At 34.8% G+C, this 19,322-nt stretch overlaps 1 protein-coding gene across 1 annotated transcript in view; it reads right to left on the bottom strand.

The window, feature by feature from the left end:
• The window catches only part of LOC149779983 (uncharacterized), a 121,184-nt gene that overhangs the window by 39,910 nt on the left and 61,952 nt on the right, over nucleotides 1–19,322 (bottom strand). The window contains exons 13-15 of the mRNA XM_089936706.1: nucleotides 17,293–17,407; nucleotides 11,555–11,711; nucleotides 3,891–4,026 (exon numbers count right to left, since the gene is read on the bottom strand). Coding sequence (XP_089792832.1) covers nucleotides 3,891–4,026; nucleotides 11,555–11,711; nucleotides 17,293–17,407 — 408 coding nt within the window. The remainder of the gene's footprint in view (nucleotides 1–3,890; nucleotides 4,027–11,554; nucleotides 11,712–17,292; nucleotides 17,408–19,322) is intronic.

Below are 19,322 nucleotides of genomic sequence, written 5' to 3'. Positions count from 1 at the left end.
CATAAAGAGAATCTGAAACCAAAACTAGGCATCTACACAGCAGAGCTCTTCCAGTTACATCCATGTACTACAGACATCAGACAGAACTAGACATCAACAAAATTAACTTTCCATTAACTTCAGAAAGATAACTTAACCAGAATTCATATACTCTTGCTCAGAAGACACATATGACTTATGTACCATCTGATTAGGAAGACCCCTTCTGGACTTTGCAAATCAATAAATTCACACGATTTAAGATTTACTAGTAGAGATAAGTCATACAAAAGACCTACTCTCAACTAGTGATGATAAGTCATACAAAAGACCTACTCTCAACTAGTGATGATAAGTCATACAAAAGACCTACTCTCAACTAGTAGAGATAAGTCATACAAAAGACCTACTCTCAACTAGTGATGATAAGTCATACAAAAGACCTACTCTCAACTAGTGATGATAAGTCATACAAAAGACCTACTCTCAACTAGTGATGATAAGTCATACAAAAGACCTACTCTCAACTAGTGATGATAAGTCATACAGAAGACCTACTCTCAACTAGTAGAGATAAGTCATACAAAAGACCTACTCTCAACTAGTGATGATAAGTCATACAAAAGACCTACTCTCAACTAGTAGAGATAAGTCATACAAAAGACCTACTCTCAACTAGTAGAAATAAGTCATACAAAAGACCTACTCTCAACTAGTGATGATAAGTCATACAAAAGACCTACTCTCAACTAGTGATGATAAGTCATACAAAAGACCTACTCTCAACTAGTAGAGATAAGTCAAACAAAAGACCTACTCTCAACTAGTGGGGATGTATCTTCTTTATTATTTTCACTAGAGCTTTATATTTGGATATAGACTTATTAATATGGCGCATAAAGTCACAAATTCTTATCTACTAAAAACTTCCAGATGACCCTGATCCAAGACCAATTTGATACTGCAAAATATTTGACTCAAGCAATTTTCTGTGATGACCAGTATGTAAGCCATATTGAACACCAAAGACATCATTTATATGTAATAATGTAATAATGGCTCAACATCATTATGAATATTGAACACCAGAGACATCATTTATATGTAATAATGTAATAATGGCTCAGCATCGTTATGAATATTGAACACCAGGGACATCATTTATATGTAATAATGTAATAATGGCTCAACATCGTTATGAATATTGAACACCAGGGACATCATTTATATGTAATAATGTAATAATGGCTCAGCATCGTTATGAATATTGAACACCAGGGACATCATTTATATGCAATAATATAATAATGGCTCAGCATCGTTATGAATATTGAACACCAGGGACATCATTTATATGTAATAATGTAATAATGGCTCAGCATTGTTATGAATATTGAACACCAGGGACATCATTTATATGTAATAATGGCTCAACATCATTATGAATATTGAACACCAGAGACATCATTTATATGTAATAATGTAATAATGGCTCAGCATCATTATGAATAGTGAACACCAGAGACATCATTATATGTAATAATGTAATAATGGCTCAGCATCGTTATGAATATTGAACACCAGGGACATCATTATATGTAATAATGTAATAATGGCTCAGCATCGTTATGAATATTGAACACCAGAGACATCATTTATATGTAATAATGTAATAATGGCTCAGCATCATTATGAATATTGAACACCAGAGACATCATTATATGTAATAATGTAATAATGGCTGAACATCATTATGAATATTAATCCAACTGGACTGACACGTGTCCATGGTAGTCATGATGAAAGTCACAGGAACGCAATTTTCTTGAAAGAAGTATTGCTTTTAGAATAGTGAAGCCAGCAGACAAATTTCAGGTCAAAGGTTCACCATTATCATGACCATGAATGTGGCTTCATTGTTAACAAAGACTGGCTACAACAAGTTTTCAAGAGAGCAGTTATTGCAACCATAATGCATTTAATATCAGAATCATTCTTATACAAATAAATCTCAAGGTATATTTTTATTTTATTTAAAAAATGTTTATAATATTAGTCTGTTGTATTTGCTTCACAGTCATTATGACCAAGTCTTTTCTTTTTGCTTGTATTTGTTTCATAGGTAACATAGTTACAAATGATCTCATGTATTTTATACATGTATGTCAATACATCTATATAAGCGTTAATAGTGAATGTCAGAGTTGCATACTTTTTAAATTTTTTTTATTCTTTGGCAAGATTGCTTTAGTGTTTGCCAAATTAAGCGTCATAGAGGCAGCATTTTATTCAGTATCCAGATCTAGAACTTGAAACAAATTTTAGAATCATCTTCCAAGCTTTGTAGAATACAAAAGTGATCAAAATATTTGTAAGATGGCAACATATTAAACTTTGGACAGTATCTATTTAAACTGAAAGTCACACAACTGATATTCTAGGCAGTGTTTCTGTGACCCCATTTATCAAAACAACCATAGCTGGAAAAGTGTAAATATGGTTGCCACATTGAATGTTGGGTGGGTGCCACCTCAGTTGTGGACCTATATTCATACACGCAGAAAATGTGCATGCAAGATATTTTAAAATTATTCTCAAAGCAGTGTAAGAGGTGATAACATGACTTTCAAGTTTGCTGCCTTAGAAACTTTCTATTATGTCAGAATAGCACCATTTTCATTCAGAAAGAATTTTTTTAGTGGAGTAGGGATAAAACAATTTTAGCAGCAGCAGATATTTGTCAATACCAGATCAACACTATATGTTTTTATATTAGCATTTTAGCAGTAGCTATTCATCAATACCAGATCAACAATATCTGTTTTCATATTGGCATTTAATGGACCAAAAGAGGAAGTGTATCTATTTGTTTACCTTCCATGAGATGTCATCAGGGTGTGGGAATAGTTCATTACAAGCTATTTGCTATACAGGAACAGACAGACAGATGACTGACAGCAAGCCAACAGCTAGAATAACCTTCACAAAATACATGAAGATTCCATTCCTAGATGCCTGGTAAGAGCAAGGAGGTAGTGGATTTGACCGTAATTCTTGCGCCCGGTTGGTTTGGTTCATTGCTGGTCAGTAATCTGAGAATACAAAACTCCCTTACAGGCGAAAGATTGTATGTGATCGAACATTTGGTATGTTAAAGAAAATGTGCTGACAAAAAATTAAAAAAATTTATGCACTGAGTACCGGTAGTTTGAATATTGTAGCTCTAATACTTTTGGGGAATTCGAGGCTATAATCTGGCATCCATTTTTTATTAATCCCACAATAATGGGAAGAGAGACATATAGCAGTCACTTTTTAGGTGCCAATCATCAACAATTTATTAAAGTGTTTTCTACATTTTTCATTTGCAAAAATGTCCAAAACCCTTTGAAAATTTTTGATCATACTCGGCATGATTCATTATGAACCTATGCTTGCTCGCGCTTATACACTGGGGTCAAGGTCACTGATATAAATTTATGTCCAGGTTTTGTTTATAAAAAAAATTCAATTTATTTTATTTCCTAAACCACTGACAGAGTTTCTTCATACTTGGGACAAATCATTATGAAACTAACATAATTCATTCCATGACACACGTGCTTGCCCTTTTTGACCTTGGGTAATGTTACTGTCATATCAAATTTGCATTAAAGGTTTGGCTAATGATTTATGTTGTATTTATATTTCCTAAAGTTCTTGATGGATTTTCTTCACAAATTTAAGGCAGTTCGTTCTGTGCATGCATACGTCCTGCTTGCATACAAGTCTTGGCCTTCTTTATATTTGAAACTAACAAGATATTGGAACAAGCGCTCGAAACAGTTTTAAAACCATTATCTTAGCAATACAAAAGTCTCAAAGTGATACAATTTTTAGAGATCCTAGTCATAGCAGCATTATTTATGTACCTAGCTTTAGTTCTTGCTTTTGTGATTGGTCTGATTCACACTCCAGATAAGTCTCCAGTTTGGTTAATCCTTCTGTGTTACTGATGGATCGCTGGAACTCGCACAAATTGTGCACGAACCACCTCCACGTCTGAATCTGTAAGTAAAACTTAGTATTAAATATCTTAAGTATGCTCATGATAATATTATACAGGTGTGTGTTTTTCTTCTTTTATTCAGAACTCGAACCAATATAATGGTTGGTATTTCTATAATTAAATTTATTCAATTCAGCCAAAACGAAGATTTTCATGGATTTCGGCCTACAAATGGTGACTATTTTGGACTGTTTCAATTCTCTCATCAGTGTTAAATTACTTAAAATAGGTTCCATATTTTGTTGTTAGATTATGGTTTCACTTCATTTTATTCCATTGAAATTCACATTTCATATACACATTTATGACTGTTTTCTTTAGTTGCTTCTGTACTTCTTAATTTCCTTATTTTATTTAGATGCTGTACAATTTGCTATGCATTTCATTCATTCATTTAGCATTGAGCCTGTTGCAACTTGGCTAATTTCCTTCTTGTTGCAAATCCATTTAGAAAGTCGAGAAAAGATGAACTGGAACCAAATTTTATGTTTTATAAAGGACGACAAAAAGCACATGGTAGCTCAGTATTTAACTGTTCACTGTTTTACAAAGGACACGAGTTTTACACAAATATCCTCTGCAAATAAATTGTTACAAGTAAAACTGAGAAGGCTATCTTCCTTGTCATACAGGAAAAAGTCTTGGACCCATTATTGTTGCTGGTCCACATTAGCGAAATAGCTGAAAACATTACCTCCATTACCGATTATTTGTAAACAATTGAGCTTTGTGCAGAAATATAAATAAATCTGAAGATTCAAGTGAATTTCAAAAGGATGTTTGATTTTTTTATGATATCCTCTTTGCGAAACACATCAAATGATAGCCAGCAAAGCTAATACAATGTTAGGCCTACTCAAAAGGTATCTAAATTACTGTAGAAAGAAGTTTAAGAGAAGACAGGCTAATACATACTCATTGGAATGTTCATTTATAGATTGGGGTTCACAACCAAAATTACAGATACAATAAATAAAATTCAGGGAAGAGCAGATCACTTTTGTATTTGGTGAGTATAAGAGAAATACAAGTGTAACTCAAATGTTGGAGTCACTTCAGATAGAACAGAAAGAAGACATCACATTTTATCCAATTATACATGTCATATTTGCAGCTACAATCCCTCTTTGTATAAAAAAAATTATAAAACAGTCACAAAACAATACCCCAAGTTATACATTCAGATCTGATGCCGCATAGGCAATTATAAGTCCAATTACTTCACTAGAACCATCAGGAATAAGCCAACTTTATCAATAGCTTCAAAAGAAAAATTAGAAAATAATTACACAATCACTCCTAAACACTGATCTTCACCCAACATTGTAGCAGTATGAAGATTGCTACCATTTGCACTCAGTGTTGCTAGTGTGATAGGACACGATGCATTTAAAATTCACATGTCCAGTATCCCCCAAAGAATATAACCTATATTTAAATCTGAGATATTACCATAATTTTGGTTTCAATTACTTTTCAGTCATTAAGCATGTAAGGCTCTGAGACACATGATAATGCAGTCTCTTTATGTGACAGATTATTAAGAAAAACAAAAGTGCTAAAAGACATGACACTGCTCATCTGGCTGAACATCTGCCTCATACCCAAATGCAAGAGCAATGAGCTAATAAGTGTTGCCTCATACCCAAATGCAAAAGCAGTGAGCTGATAAGTGTTGCCTCATACCCAAATGCAAGAGCAATGAGCTAATAAGTGTTGCCTCATACCCAAATGCGAGAGCAGTGAGCTAATAAGTGTTGCCTCATACCCAAATGCAAGTGCAGTGAGCAATAAGTGTTGGTTTATAGGATGCTTATTCACTGCCTATGTTATAAATATAATTGTTGCAATTTTTATAAAAATAATTTGAATGTCGTCACCCATCTTTGACGGCACATCCTGTATGCCAGAGTGCTGTTTGGTCCAGAGTCTTTGTAGGTTTTTTGTTGCTTTTGATAAGAACTTGAAAATATTAAATCATCACACATGATACAGGGCTACATCATTTTCTCACTTGTCTGGATGTCAAAATTTGCATCAATAACATCAATGATATTCTGTCAAAATTTTGTACACGATTGTGACGATATGAATTATTGTTACCTTGGAATCAATGATATTCTGTCAAAATTTTGTATGCAATTGTGACATTGTGATGTGGTACCATGGAATCAATGATATTCTGTCAAAATTTTGTATGCGATTGTGACTTTATGATGCGGTACCATGGAATCAACATTTGCTGTTTTTTCAACTAAATGTCAGAAATGTGCATTTAATGGATCCATCTGTGCATCACCAGTAAAATTCAATTTATGAAAGAAAAACCAAAATATTGAATTTTTCATCTGTAATACTGCTATCCCAATCGAAAGGTCCTCTGCCTTTTCCTTAGCAAGCTAAGAGAAACCACCGATATATATAATGTCAGTTAGGAACTGCCTTCAAGCAAGTGGATGTTGTTGCATCATAATATCTTGATAACGTAACAATGAATAGATGGCTTGCATATAATTGAAACTGAATTATTTCTATTTTTCATTTCAAATTTGTGGGAATAACATTGCAAATTTAATATGCAGGTATTTAATTGTGAAGTGTCGAATTTTGAGTTGCAGCAAACTTTAAAGTTGAGTGCATTGAGAATTAAAATTTTATTGCATTTAAGCCAGAAAAGTCTTTGTGAAGGGTCACTTCGACCTTTCTTCATTCATCTCCCCCCATGTCAGTGTAAACTTCAAAGGGACAGCATTCCAACTCAGTGCAATTGACCGGGGTATCTTAATACGGTCCTTAGAAAGTAAACATTTGAGCTACCAACCCTAACCACTTGGTAGGAACTTGTGTCCACTTATCATTTTTTCAAAGGGAAATTGTTTAACTCCATGATAAAACGTCTTAACTACACCACAACATTCAATTTCGACCACACATTGTTTGAACTAGTCCAAACCACACTCACACTGGAGCAAAGGTCAGTCCATTTTTTCTGCCTATACCGCCCTCCTCCTAGTAGAAAAAACAAGCTGGCTGACTCTCTCTTTTTGGAGCAGTTTCCGAATCTCCTGGACTATGGAAATTCGATAGGTGGCAACCTGATTATTCTTGGAGATTTCAACTTTCACTTTGACTCAGTCCTGGAAACTCAAATACAACAAAACTCTTAGATTCCATTAATGTTTTCAACCTCAAACAGTCAGTTAACCAACCCACCCATAAACGTGGTCACATTTTAGATTGGATTCTTCATAGACCTGATGATAACATTCTATGGTCCTCCCTGGTATCCCATGACCTTGCATCAAATAACCTCTGCATTATATGCCATCTTGACATATCAGTCCCTCACCCTCCACCTTTATTTGCTATGAAGAGAAACCTCCGTATGATAAATAGAACCAAACTAATGCACGCCATCCAAGCTAACTTAACAACTTGCTTACCTCCTACCGCAGAACAACTCGATAACTGTCTGTGTTCATTGCTTGACAAACATGCCCCAGCTACCAAGTGCAGTTAGTATCAATTCAAAAGTGTTCTCCATGGTATAGCAGTGTTAGGGACCAGCTTTGCACTGCTAAAAAAGACCGCCGTAAAGCTGAGAGGCTCTGGTTTTCCACCAGACTCACTATTCATATGCAAATCTATGAAGTCGCTAAGAAGAATGTCACAAATATAGTCCATGCAGCGAAATCAGCCCACTGCACTATGAAGATCATGGAAAGTTCCAGCTGCAAAGAGCTCTTCGAGATTACTAACAAGCTAATATCAAGGAACAAATCAACACCACTTCCAACTACCTTCTCTCCAGTCGTCCTTCTGGACATGTTTGCAAATTTCTTCCATGACAAAGTACAAACCATCAGAGATAAGCTTGACACCACAATTTCAATTGACTCGTCACCATACAGTTGGGATACAGAATTTGAGCGGCAATCATTAGCAGCATTTGAACCTGTCTCTATGGATTTTGTACGTATAATCCTGATGAAGAGTGCACCAAAGTCATGTGAACTTGATCCAATTCAAACATCACTGCTGCTTGAGTGCTTAGATCCAGTATTGCCTTCACTAACTGATGTTATTAATACCTCTCTCTCATCTGGGGAATTCCCATCATTTTTCAAAACTGCCATTGTAAAGCCTCTGCTTAAGAAACCAACACTAGACCATAACGATTTAAAGAACTACTGCCCAGTTTCTAATCTCCCATTCATATCAAAAATCTTAGAAAAGGTTGTTCTATCCTAACTTGTATCTCATCTAAATTCAAACAGTCTTTTTAGTAATGTACAATCTGCATATCGCCCTTGCCACAGTACTGAAACTACTCTTCTAAAAGTAGTTAATGACATTCTCTCTGCATTGGATAGCAGAACAATTATAGTCCTCACCCTCCTTGATTTGTCTGCAGCATTTGACACAATAGACCATGATATATTACTTCACCGTCACCAGCATGTATTTAGCATTCATGATACAGCCTTACTGTGGTCCAAGTCCTACTTGGTCAACAGGACACAAATTGTATCTCCAAATGGAATACACTCCAGCCCAGTTGATCTATGTTGTGGTGTTCCACAGGGGTCTGTTCTTGGACCTGTTCTCTTCATTCTGTACACTCAGCCTCTCTCAAGTGTCATAGATCATCATCCAGTGTCTCACCAATTGTACGCTGATGACAACCAAATATACAAATCTAGCCATCCAACTGAAGTTGATGCTACCATCCAAGGTGTGGAGGGGTGCATTTCTGATGTGAAATCATGAATGACATGGAACAAGCTGCAGATGAATGATGATAAAACTGAGGCCATTCTAATCACAACACAAAGACTTTCTCATTCACATCCTTTACCTCAAACAATAAATATCAGCAACGCCAACATTACATTCACACAATTAGTACGAAACCTAGGTGTTACTCTGGACAGTACTCTCACATTGCACCAACATGTCATGAACATATGCAAGGCAGCATATCTTGAGCTGAGATGCATCAGCTCAGTTTGCAAATATCTTTCAGTTGATGCCACTAAAACACTTGTGTGTTCATTAGTACTTTCAAGACTAGACTATTGTAACTCAATTCTGTCTGGTTCATCTCAATATCTACTCCAGAAACTTCAAAAAGTTCAAAACACAGCTGCTCGGATCATACTTAGAGTACCACGATCAGAGCACACCTCTCCGCTGCTCTGTACCCTACACTGGCTAACCATTTGATCCAGAATCAAGCACAAAATTTGTTCTCTGTGCTACGTTTCACTGTCAGACTCTAGTCCAATATACCTATCCGATCTCACCCATGTGTACACACCAGCAAGATACTTACGCTCCTCTTCTGACAATCGTATACTCATTATTCCCACTATGAAAACAAAGTCATATGGACTTCGTTCTTTTGCATACCAAAGCCCAGCAACGTGGAATGAATTGCCCACTGAACTTAGACACAAAGACACTGTGATCACATTCCAGGGGGCTCCCAAAACTCACTTATTTCGACTGCAAGAACAAACTTAAAGACCTAATAATGTTTTCTACCTGAAATATTCTCAGCATGTTTTTTATTTTTTAATGTTTTTCTAATTTCATGGTGTTTGTTTTTGTAATAATATTATTATATATTTTTTATCTTATAGGTGTTGTCAAATGTTGTAAAGCGGTTAGAGCTTCTAAAGATTAGGTGCTATACAAAGTCCTCATTATTATTATTATTATTATGCACTGTCATCACAGATTCTGAGTTGTCTAAACCTGATGAAAGGAATTATTTCTTTGGGAAAAATTAGGGACTGCTGCCTATGATTGGCCAGAAAAATTAGGGTGTACACTTTCAAGCAATCAGACTTTAAAGTGATGACCTTAGTCAAAATTCTTTAGTCTGAAAATCTCCTGGAAGAGGAAAGAGTCTTGACTTTGTGGAAAGCCTAAAGAGAATAGTGCTTTCCTCATTAAACAAGACAGAGATCAGGTGGCCATCTTGTAAAATGAAAGACACTTTTAGTGCTAGGATACACAAGTTCTGAAAGAGAACATCAATAAGGAAGTTCTGAAAGAGAACAGCAATAAGGTATGCAATTTTAGTTTCACGTAATATTCTATTATTGTTTGTTTTGTGCAAATGTGTTTGCTAAGACATGGTTTCCATATTATGTATCGTTTATTCAATTTTATGGAAATGTGTTGATGCTAGAGTTGTTATACAATTTATTTTTATTCAATTTCATGGAAAGTGTTGATGCTAGAATTGTTATGCAATTTACCTTTTAATTCTACAGTTATAAGTTCATTGGTAGAATTGATTGCATGTGATCCAAATGTTCATATGTGTAGGATTTCATATGGTCTTGTAAAATAACTTCCTTTGTTTGTTAGGATGTTACAGATTATCATGAGTTAACGATAATTACCTAATTATATCTGATTTTGTAGTGTTTGAATAATCTTGTAGGTTAAGGATTGCTGTGAGTTACAATTTGTGAATTTCATGCAATAGTAATCGAACATGTAGTAGCATGTAGAAGAATATGGTAGTATTCAATATATGCTCACGTGGTAATTTAAGACCTGCCACTGGAAGCGAGGTCAATGTATTACCATACTGTCAGAATTTATGTAGTGTGTGGAGCCAACATGCTCTGATTAATGTAAGTGAATTGTTATGTACCTCTAGAGAGTGGGGTATACAGAATTATGGGGTAATTTTGTCCTTTAAGAAAGATGGGACAATCTGAAGACAGAATTCAGAGGGAAAGAAGGATGAGGTCAGAATAAAAGGACCAGGAAGTCCATGAAGGGACAAAGCATAGAGCTTAGGAAGGATAACTAGGAGACATTGATATACAGTCCAGACAGGAAGGTGATGCAAATCAGTCGTGGAGATTGTGTTCTTTTCACCTCTTGTTATGATGATGACATAAATCCAAATTAGACACATCTGTTAAATTCTACTGATATAAATCTAACTTGAATTGGAATTGCCATTATTAATTTGTTCTAGTTAAATTTGCTATTTTCTTGTCAAAGAGGGCTTGTATTGGTTTATTTCTTCCCAGTAATCTTGCTCAGTTCTCAGTTGAAATTCCATTCTTCTTTCACTCCTGCCAGTCTATAATATCGAGGAAGGTCATCCTCTAGATAATGCCAGCCAAATCCAATTAACCACTCCTCTTACTAAGAGGGCGACGTTACATTCATTGATTGCTGAAAAGTTATATTTGTAAGACCTATCATATTATAAGTCTATTCTACACACATCTAGCTGGATGTTCATCTGTCAAAAACTTACAAAAAGTTAATAAGTGTCGCAGCGATTACCTCGGAGTCTCCTTCAGGGAGTCAGTTTAATTGATTTGCATAAGAAAGAGACCAGGATGTTCTGAATGACTGTTATCCCTTAAGAATGAATTAATGAATTAAATAATTAAACAGCTGATTTCAATGGATAATAGACATATTCTTTATATTTATACTGACAAAGAATCGTTGTAATTTTCTATGAGTCTTTAATATGATAGTTACCACTCTTATTTTCCTTCCTTCAATTTGTCTTTTGGGTTTCAATGCTGGCAACAGGTCCACAACATCCTTCACAGATTCTGCCTTTTCAGACTCTTCTTGGAACAACTTGGACAAAAAGCTTTCATCACGTGGAAACGTTTCAAGGTATGCACAGAACCTTTATACAGGAAAAATGATTAATGCTTTTTATGATGAAACACTGGTAAATTTTTATTAGAATTGGCAGATATTAGGAACCAGACGAAGTACCCAAGAATAACATCGAACTCAATACAAGTGATGAAATCAAAGTTCATATTATCAAATCTTACTAAGCACAGCATTCAAGGTCAACATTCAACTATAACGTGATTCAGATTAATTTTATAATGACGGAATTCTCTGAATAATCTTATTTTCGATTCTTCTACTAGCATTTTAATTAAAATCTTTTTTAACAGTTGAATTTGAGCTTGAGTGTTTTGCAAACACAAGGCCTGGAGATCGTGCCATTGTAAAGACTGAGTTTAAGATTTTTTCATTTGCAAATAAGATTTGGTACTGCAGAATTTGAGGTTCTTTCTTGGAGAATAAGAATTGATTGGCATTATGAAATTTAAGGTTCGTTCTTGGCAAATAAAATTGGCATAATAAAATTTGATGTTTTTGTTCATGAAACAAGAACTAACATTACATAACTTTGATGCTTTGTAACTAAATTATTACAAAACTCTCAAGATCACATTCACTGAAGGCCAGGTATATAAAGCTCAAGGCCAGGTATATAAAGCTCAAGGCCAGGTATATAAAGCTCACATTCAGGTGTATAAAGCTAAAGGCCAGGTTATAAAGCTCAAAGCCAGGTATATAAAGCTCAAGGCCAGGTATATAAAGCTCAAGGCCAGGTATATAAAGGCTCAAGGCCAGGTATATAAAGCTCACATTCAGGTGTATAAAGCTAAAGGCCAGGTTATAAAGCTCTAGGCCAGGTATATAAAGCTCAAGGCCAGGTTATAAAGCTCAAGGCCAGGTATATAAAGCTCAAGGCCAGGTATATAAAGGCTCAAGGCCAGGTATATAAAGCTCACATTCAGGTGTATAAAGCTCAAGGCCAGGTTATAAAGCTCTAGGCCAGGTATATAAAGCTCAAGGCCAGGTTATAAAGCTCAAGGCCAGGTATATAAAGCTCACATTCAGGTGTATAAAGCTAAAGGCCAGGTTATAAAGCTCAAAGCCAGGTATATAAAGCTCAAGGCCAGGTATATAAAGCTCAAGGCCAGGTATATAAAGGCTCAAGGCCAGGTATATAAAGCTCACATTCAGGTGTATAAAGCTAAAGGCCAGGTTATAAAGCTCTAGGCCAGGTTATAAAGCTCAAGGCCAGGTTATAAAGCTCAAGGCTAGGTGTGTAAAGCTCAAGGCCAGGTTATAAAGCTCAAGGCCAGGTATATAAAGGCTCAAGGCCAGGTATATAAAGCTCAAGGCCAGGTATATAACGGCTCAAGGCCAGGTATATAAAGCTCACATTCAGGTGTATAAAGCTAAAGGCCAGGTTATAAAGCTCTAGGCCAGGTTATAAAGATCTAGGCCAGGTTATAAAGCTCAAGGCCAAGTTATAAAGCTCACATTCAGGTGTATAAAGCTCTAGGCCAGGTTATAAAGCTCACATTCAGGTGTATAAAGCTCAAAAGTCAAGATTGGATAGTACACATTCAATAAAATCTTTATTTCAACATTTATTTCATTTATTAGATCTTTAACAGTACTATAGAGACACATTTACAATTATTCATATAAATATGCTCATTTTATTACTTACAGCATTCCTTTATACTTTCATTAACTATGGGCATGAATATACTATGAGAACACCAGAAGCTGAATGACGTCGCAAAGTCTCAATGTATGACCTTATCTACGACATATATTCCACATGATGACTTGGACGGAAAATAATGTTAGTTACGGGATAAATTAAACGTGAAAACAATTTGTGTTGATTTACTTTCATCGAGCTCAATACTTCATATCCAGTTGTGAAAGTGATTGTCTCTGTCCATGATATCAGAGTTTGGTGTCATATAATTATCATTTTTAACTGTCTTTGGAGTTTTAGATATTAATTAAAGAAATTATAATGTGTCAGTTTTGAGACCATAACACTATAAAGTTTGTGTATGTTATCAAACTGGGTGCTATAGAAAGGACAACAGACCTTAGTGTCAAAGACCATTCCTGCTCAAATTGAATTTTGAGTCACTATTCTAATGATTAATGACGTAATGGTCTGACCAGAAAATTGCAAATACTTGTAAACTCCATATTTTGCCTCTGTCTATGCCCAAAGTAGAGATGAGTCTACCACACTGTCTTAAAAGAAAGCTACGAGTCTAACTGCACATCAAGAACTCATAAAATATCGTAATGATCGGATAATACGTACATTTCATATGTAGACAGTTATATCTTTCTAAAACATTGAAACACATCACCGTAACTGTAAGACTCAATGTTGTCGAATATTGTCATGTATTACATCCATTTACAGGACAAAATAGAACTTTTCCAAATATTGCGGGGGTTCAGTACTTGGTCAGCATTTACTATAACTTAATACCTATCAAGTACTGGGACAGAAATTCATTTGCAAGATTAGTATTCATATTCTGTCATTTATTGCATAACAATTTAATCATAAATGACTGATTTGCTGTCTTTGTTTTTATACCATTGACATTGCACAGCTAAATTATTATGGACATGCAAAATGGAGAGGGAGGGTATTAATGAATACAAAACCGCATTTGTGTTTTGAGTCGAAGGAAAGACCTTGATTGATAAGGCGAATGAATATGTCTCGGTACGATGGTCTTGATGTATCCCTACACCTTATCATTATCGTTCTTTGTGCTGGCTAGGAATACATTAGGTATATAGTGCAATGTCTATTGTGTCTAGTGGTATTTATGAATTGATAAGGACAGTAACTTACAAATATTGCAGAAGAATATTAACTGGTCATTTGTGCATCTACTGATTTTGACCAAGTTTCAGAACAGGCCATTGAAAACTGTGACACTAGGTGTTTTCAAAACACTTATACCAAAATTGCTTTCATCGGAAAGACTAAAAGTGCAATAGACTAATGAAAACTGTTGCAAGTGTGGCAATTGTAGTAATAACCATAATAATTATCAAATTTCACAACAATCCATCAAAAAACGTGAGACAACTGGCATTCAAAAGAATATATCCTATACTACAACTGTATCCATGAGATCTGCGTTATAGGAGGCTTGACAAAAAATATGCTTCTGAACAATGTTGCCAATAAATAAAAGGTGCTTCTGGAAGACTTGTGGAAGCTAAATTATAAAGGCACTCTCCCAATTTTAAAACTTTAATTAACATTTTTCAGATCAAAACAATATTTATAAAATTAAATCAACATAATGTAACACCACTACCAATGCAGGAGGCATGTAAATCGATGAAAACACCCATGTACAGGTGAAACCCGATATCATCTTGTCAACAACAGATGTAAGATAACACCTAATCTTATCAGCCAATGAAATCTCTTATTTTTGGGAAACCTTGATCTGGTGTTAGTTGACCTTTGCTGACAATTACGTAACATGTCTGATGTTCATGAAACTGCAGATTACTTTCAGCCTCCATCTTTGTGAAAGTACGGAATCACTGTACTGTTCCCCCTACCCCCATGATGAACTGTACCGATCTGAACCTACCGATCATACACTGTAGTTCAGGAGAAAGTTTCCAAACTAGTTGTATTGGGAATCATGTTACTGTGTACAAATTATATCACTGACTAACCAAAATGGAGAAACAAGTTTTGCAGGTTACTACATTCGGACCAATTTGGTTACTTCTGCGATACGAAACGATGCATCAGTTATATGCCAGTACAGTAATTTACAGAATAATTATGCACTTTGTTTGCCAGAAACTTTCTTCGGAAAAAGGAAATCTATTTTGGATTGTTTTTATGATTTGGTTTTGATCACAGGATTGACTGATAAGTTTCGAAAAAAATGATGTATTTACATCTTCTGGGTCAATCTTTGTTTGATCAAAAGCTGTGCTGGTCCAAATGGCAGATATCGCCATGCAATCGAGGTATGAGCTGTATAATTGACATAGAAGTTGCGAATGTAGTTAACGGATTATAGTACTGGAGCTACGTACTAGTCCGACTGAGTTACACTATATATGCGATGGTATGCAAAAAAAGGGATATAACTCAAAATTGAGGGAAAACAATGCTGTGTCAATATACATAACTCATTATGGCTGGCAATTTGTACATATCCTGTTTCATAGTAATCCATCAAAACCAGCACACTGGTTTGATTTACAGTCTAATGGATAGAAATCGCGATTCCTTTATATATCCTTGCCTCACAGAAGCAGCATTACGTAAAGGTCAGTGTTGAATTGTGTCCACACTGAAACTTGTTCTGCGATGGTTATGATTCCTTCATGTAGTAAGACATCTTACAGATAAGATCTTGAAGATTTGTACTTTCATGCAGTAATTTTAAAACAAAATGTAAGATATGCGTTTAAATACATGACCATAAATCACAGTATGACATAACACAAGCTTATGCTATTATAGAAAAGACAACAGTATGACATAACACAAGCTTATGCTATTATAGAAAAGACAACAGTATGACATAACACAAGCTTATGCTATTATAGAAAAGACAACAGTATGACATAACACAAGCTTATGCTATTATAGAAAAGACAACAGTATGACATAACACAAGCTTATGCTATTAAAGAAAAGACAACAGTATGACATAACACAAGCTTATGCTATTATAGAAAAGACAACAGTATGACATAACACAAGCTTATGCTATTATAGAAAAGACAACAGTATGACATAACACAAGCTTATGCTGTTATAGAAAATACAACTGCTTCAAGTCCTCCATATCTCACACCAACAATTCCACCAGCTGCTAGAGAAACTGCATGGGACATTTGCGGAAGTTGCGATGGAAGGAAATTTTTTCAAATTCTTCATGCTCAACATAGGAAATTGGCAACTCAGTTAATTGATATTTGCTTAGAACAAATATTATAATTTGTTCACCTCTCTGATGGTGTGGACTTGTATAAAGTATATAACACTTATCTTGCTGGTGTTACCAAACAACACATTGAATCGTTTCAGTCTCTGACACCTTATGGGAATTAGGTTCTCAGTACCATTTTGTATGGTGATATCTAAATCCCATATTAATAAAAATATCTGTATTTTGATGAGACTAATTAATATATTAAACCATGACAGCCACATGTACATATCTACTCTTTTCTTTGGTCAGTCACCCCCCCCCCACATAATATCTGACAAATATTAGTTAACCGTTGCTCCCATTCTGTTTCTTTCTTTTCTTTATTCTCACCCTGTAACAGTATTGTCTTTCATGTTGCGTATTTCCTTGGTTAAATACTAACACTTCACTTTCAATTTTCAACGATTTGTTCTCATCGAACTTCAATATCATTTGCCTCATACATGTATTCGTATATACATGTATTTACAATTTTCGTAATAAGCCATTTCCTTTCTTCTAGTGTGCTATCTTCCATAGTGTTTGTATATCTTAAAATCTCCAACTACAAATTTATCAAATAAAATATGTTTAAATTAAAAGTGAAATTTTTCTCAGGTTTGGTTCTAATAAAAGCGTAATTGAAATTGTCTCACATACCATTTTTTCTCCAGCGACCTGACTACAGCATTCTGGGCGACCACAAGCATGGCAGGAGTCACTTTTTCCAAAACAGGAATCTGCCAAATTATGTCATCATCGCAGTCCAACATTACTAAAAAGATATTGTTCAGGCTACTTAAATCCCAAACTGAGCTATTCTGTCTGAATTTCACCAACAAAATTTCAATTTTGACGTCAACCTTGGTCTAAAAATAGCATTCCTGATAGATAAATTCAGACTTACATTTGACTAAACATCTTTCAGACCTAAAAGGCATATATTGATTAAATCAAGGCCCTAAATTCAAATTTAGGTTCTAGTCACAAAAACTTGAACATTATATAACATTACTCAGGAAATGGATAAAAATATAATGTAAACGATTTCCTTACTCTCTGTATCTTTACTTGCATGCCAGGGTTCTGGGGCTTGACTTTTTGATGATCGTGTCATGTACAGTTGTAGAATATGACACTTCAATACATGAAAATTGGGTCTTACCTAGTTTCTGTCAGTCAAATCGCTCAAGCTTGATATAAACTTAAAAAAAGCTTCATCTGCTTTAGTTTCCCAATGGTGCATGATTAAATTTAAAACAAACATATGCTGGGTCTTCTTCAAAGTTACTTTTAAATTAAATTGTAGATAGTTCTGTTACAGTTTTTTTTATCATCTAGCTGATAATGTGGATGAAATGAGCATGGATGAACAAAACCTTAACATTGAAGAGTATGATACATATTTTTGATACACTGTACGCATAAAAGTAACGACTTGATATACTGAAAGTATAGAAGTATAGGCTTGATACATTGATATGCATAAAAGTATGGGCTTGATATACTGAAAGCATACAAGTATAGACTTGATATACTGAAAGCATACAAGTATGGGCTTGATATACTGAAAGCATACAAGTATAAGCTTGATACAATGTACGTATAAAAGTAACGACTTGATATACTGAAAGCATACAAGTATAGGCTTGATACATTGTATGCATAAAAGTATGGGCTTGATATACTGAAAACATACAAGTATAGGATTGATATACTGAAAGCATACAAGTATAGGCTTGATATACTGAAAGCATGCAAGTATGGGATTGATATACTGAAAGCATACAAATATAGGCTTGATACATTGTACGCACAAAAGTAATTACTTGATATACTGAAAGTACACAAGTATAGGCTTGATACATTGCATACATAAAAGTAACAACTTGATATACTGATAGCATACAAGTATAGGCTTAATACATTGTACGCATACAAGTAATGACTTGATATACTGAAAGCATACAAGTATAGGCTTGATACATTGTATGCATAAAAGTATAGGCTTGATATACTGTATGCATAAAAGTATAGACTTGATATACTGAAAGCATAGACATTTATATACAAGAACTGTGAAAATCTATCCTGTCATATATTGTATACTGAAAGCATACAAATATAGGCTTGATACACTGTTTGCATAAAAGTATTCGCTTGATACACAGTACACATAAAAGTATAGGCTTGATACATTGCATGCATAAACATATACGCTTAGTACAGTGAAAGCATCAAAAGTAACGGCTTGCTACATTGTACAAATACAATTTTAGGCTTGATACATTGTATGCGTAAAAATGTAGTCCTGATACATTGCAAAAATAAAGGTACAGGCTTTGTAAACTGTCTCTATATAAGTACAGGCCTGATACCAAATTTAATCATGATCAATGAACTTAGACAATCGTGTTTTCTCTCTTACCCGAATGTAAATTGGAGTAGGGCTGGGCAGTCTGGTGGAGAATTTGATGACATGTTTTTGTTTTGTTTGGTTGGCTTTAAATGGCTTTTTTTAACATAATAATGGCTTTATCATTCCGACAAATTAGGAATACAATGTCACACCCAAGGGCAGATCAACGCAGCCACCTGGTTTACGAATCAAATGCTCTACTAAGTGAGGCTCCTTAGATTGAATTTCAGTACTATGTATACACTTGAGACAGGCAGAACTATGAAGTCCT

The sequence above is a fragment of the Sinohyriopsis cumingii genome, chromosome 16 (genome assembly GCF_028554795.1).
Source record: "Sinohyriopsis cumingii isolate HCF-2022 chromosome 16, ASM2855479v2, whole genome shotgun sequence".
NCBI lineage: Eukaryota > Metazoa > Mollusca > Bivalvia > Unionida > Unionidae > Sinohyriopsis > Sinohyriopsis cumingii.
The sequence above is the reverse complement of the archived record's forward strand: the minus strand, read 5'-3'. Positions and strand labels throughout refer to the sequence as shown.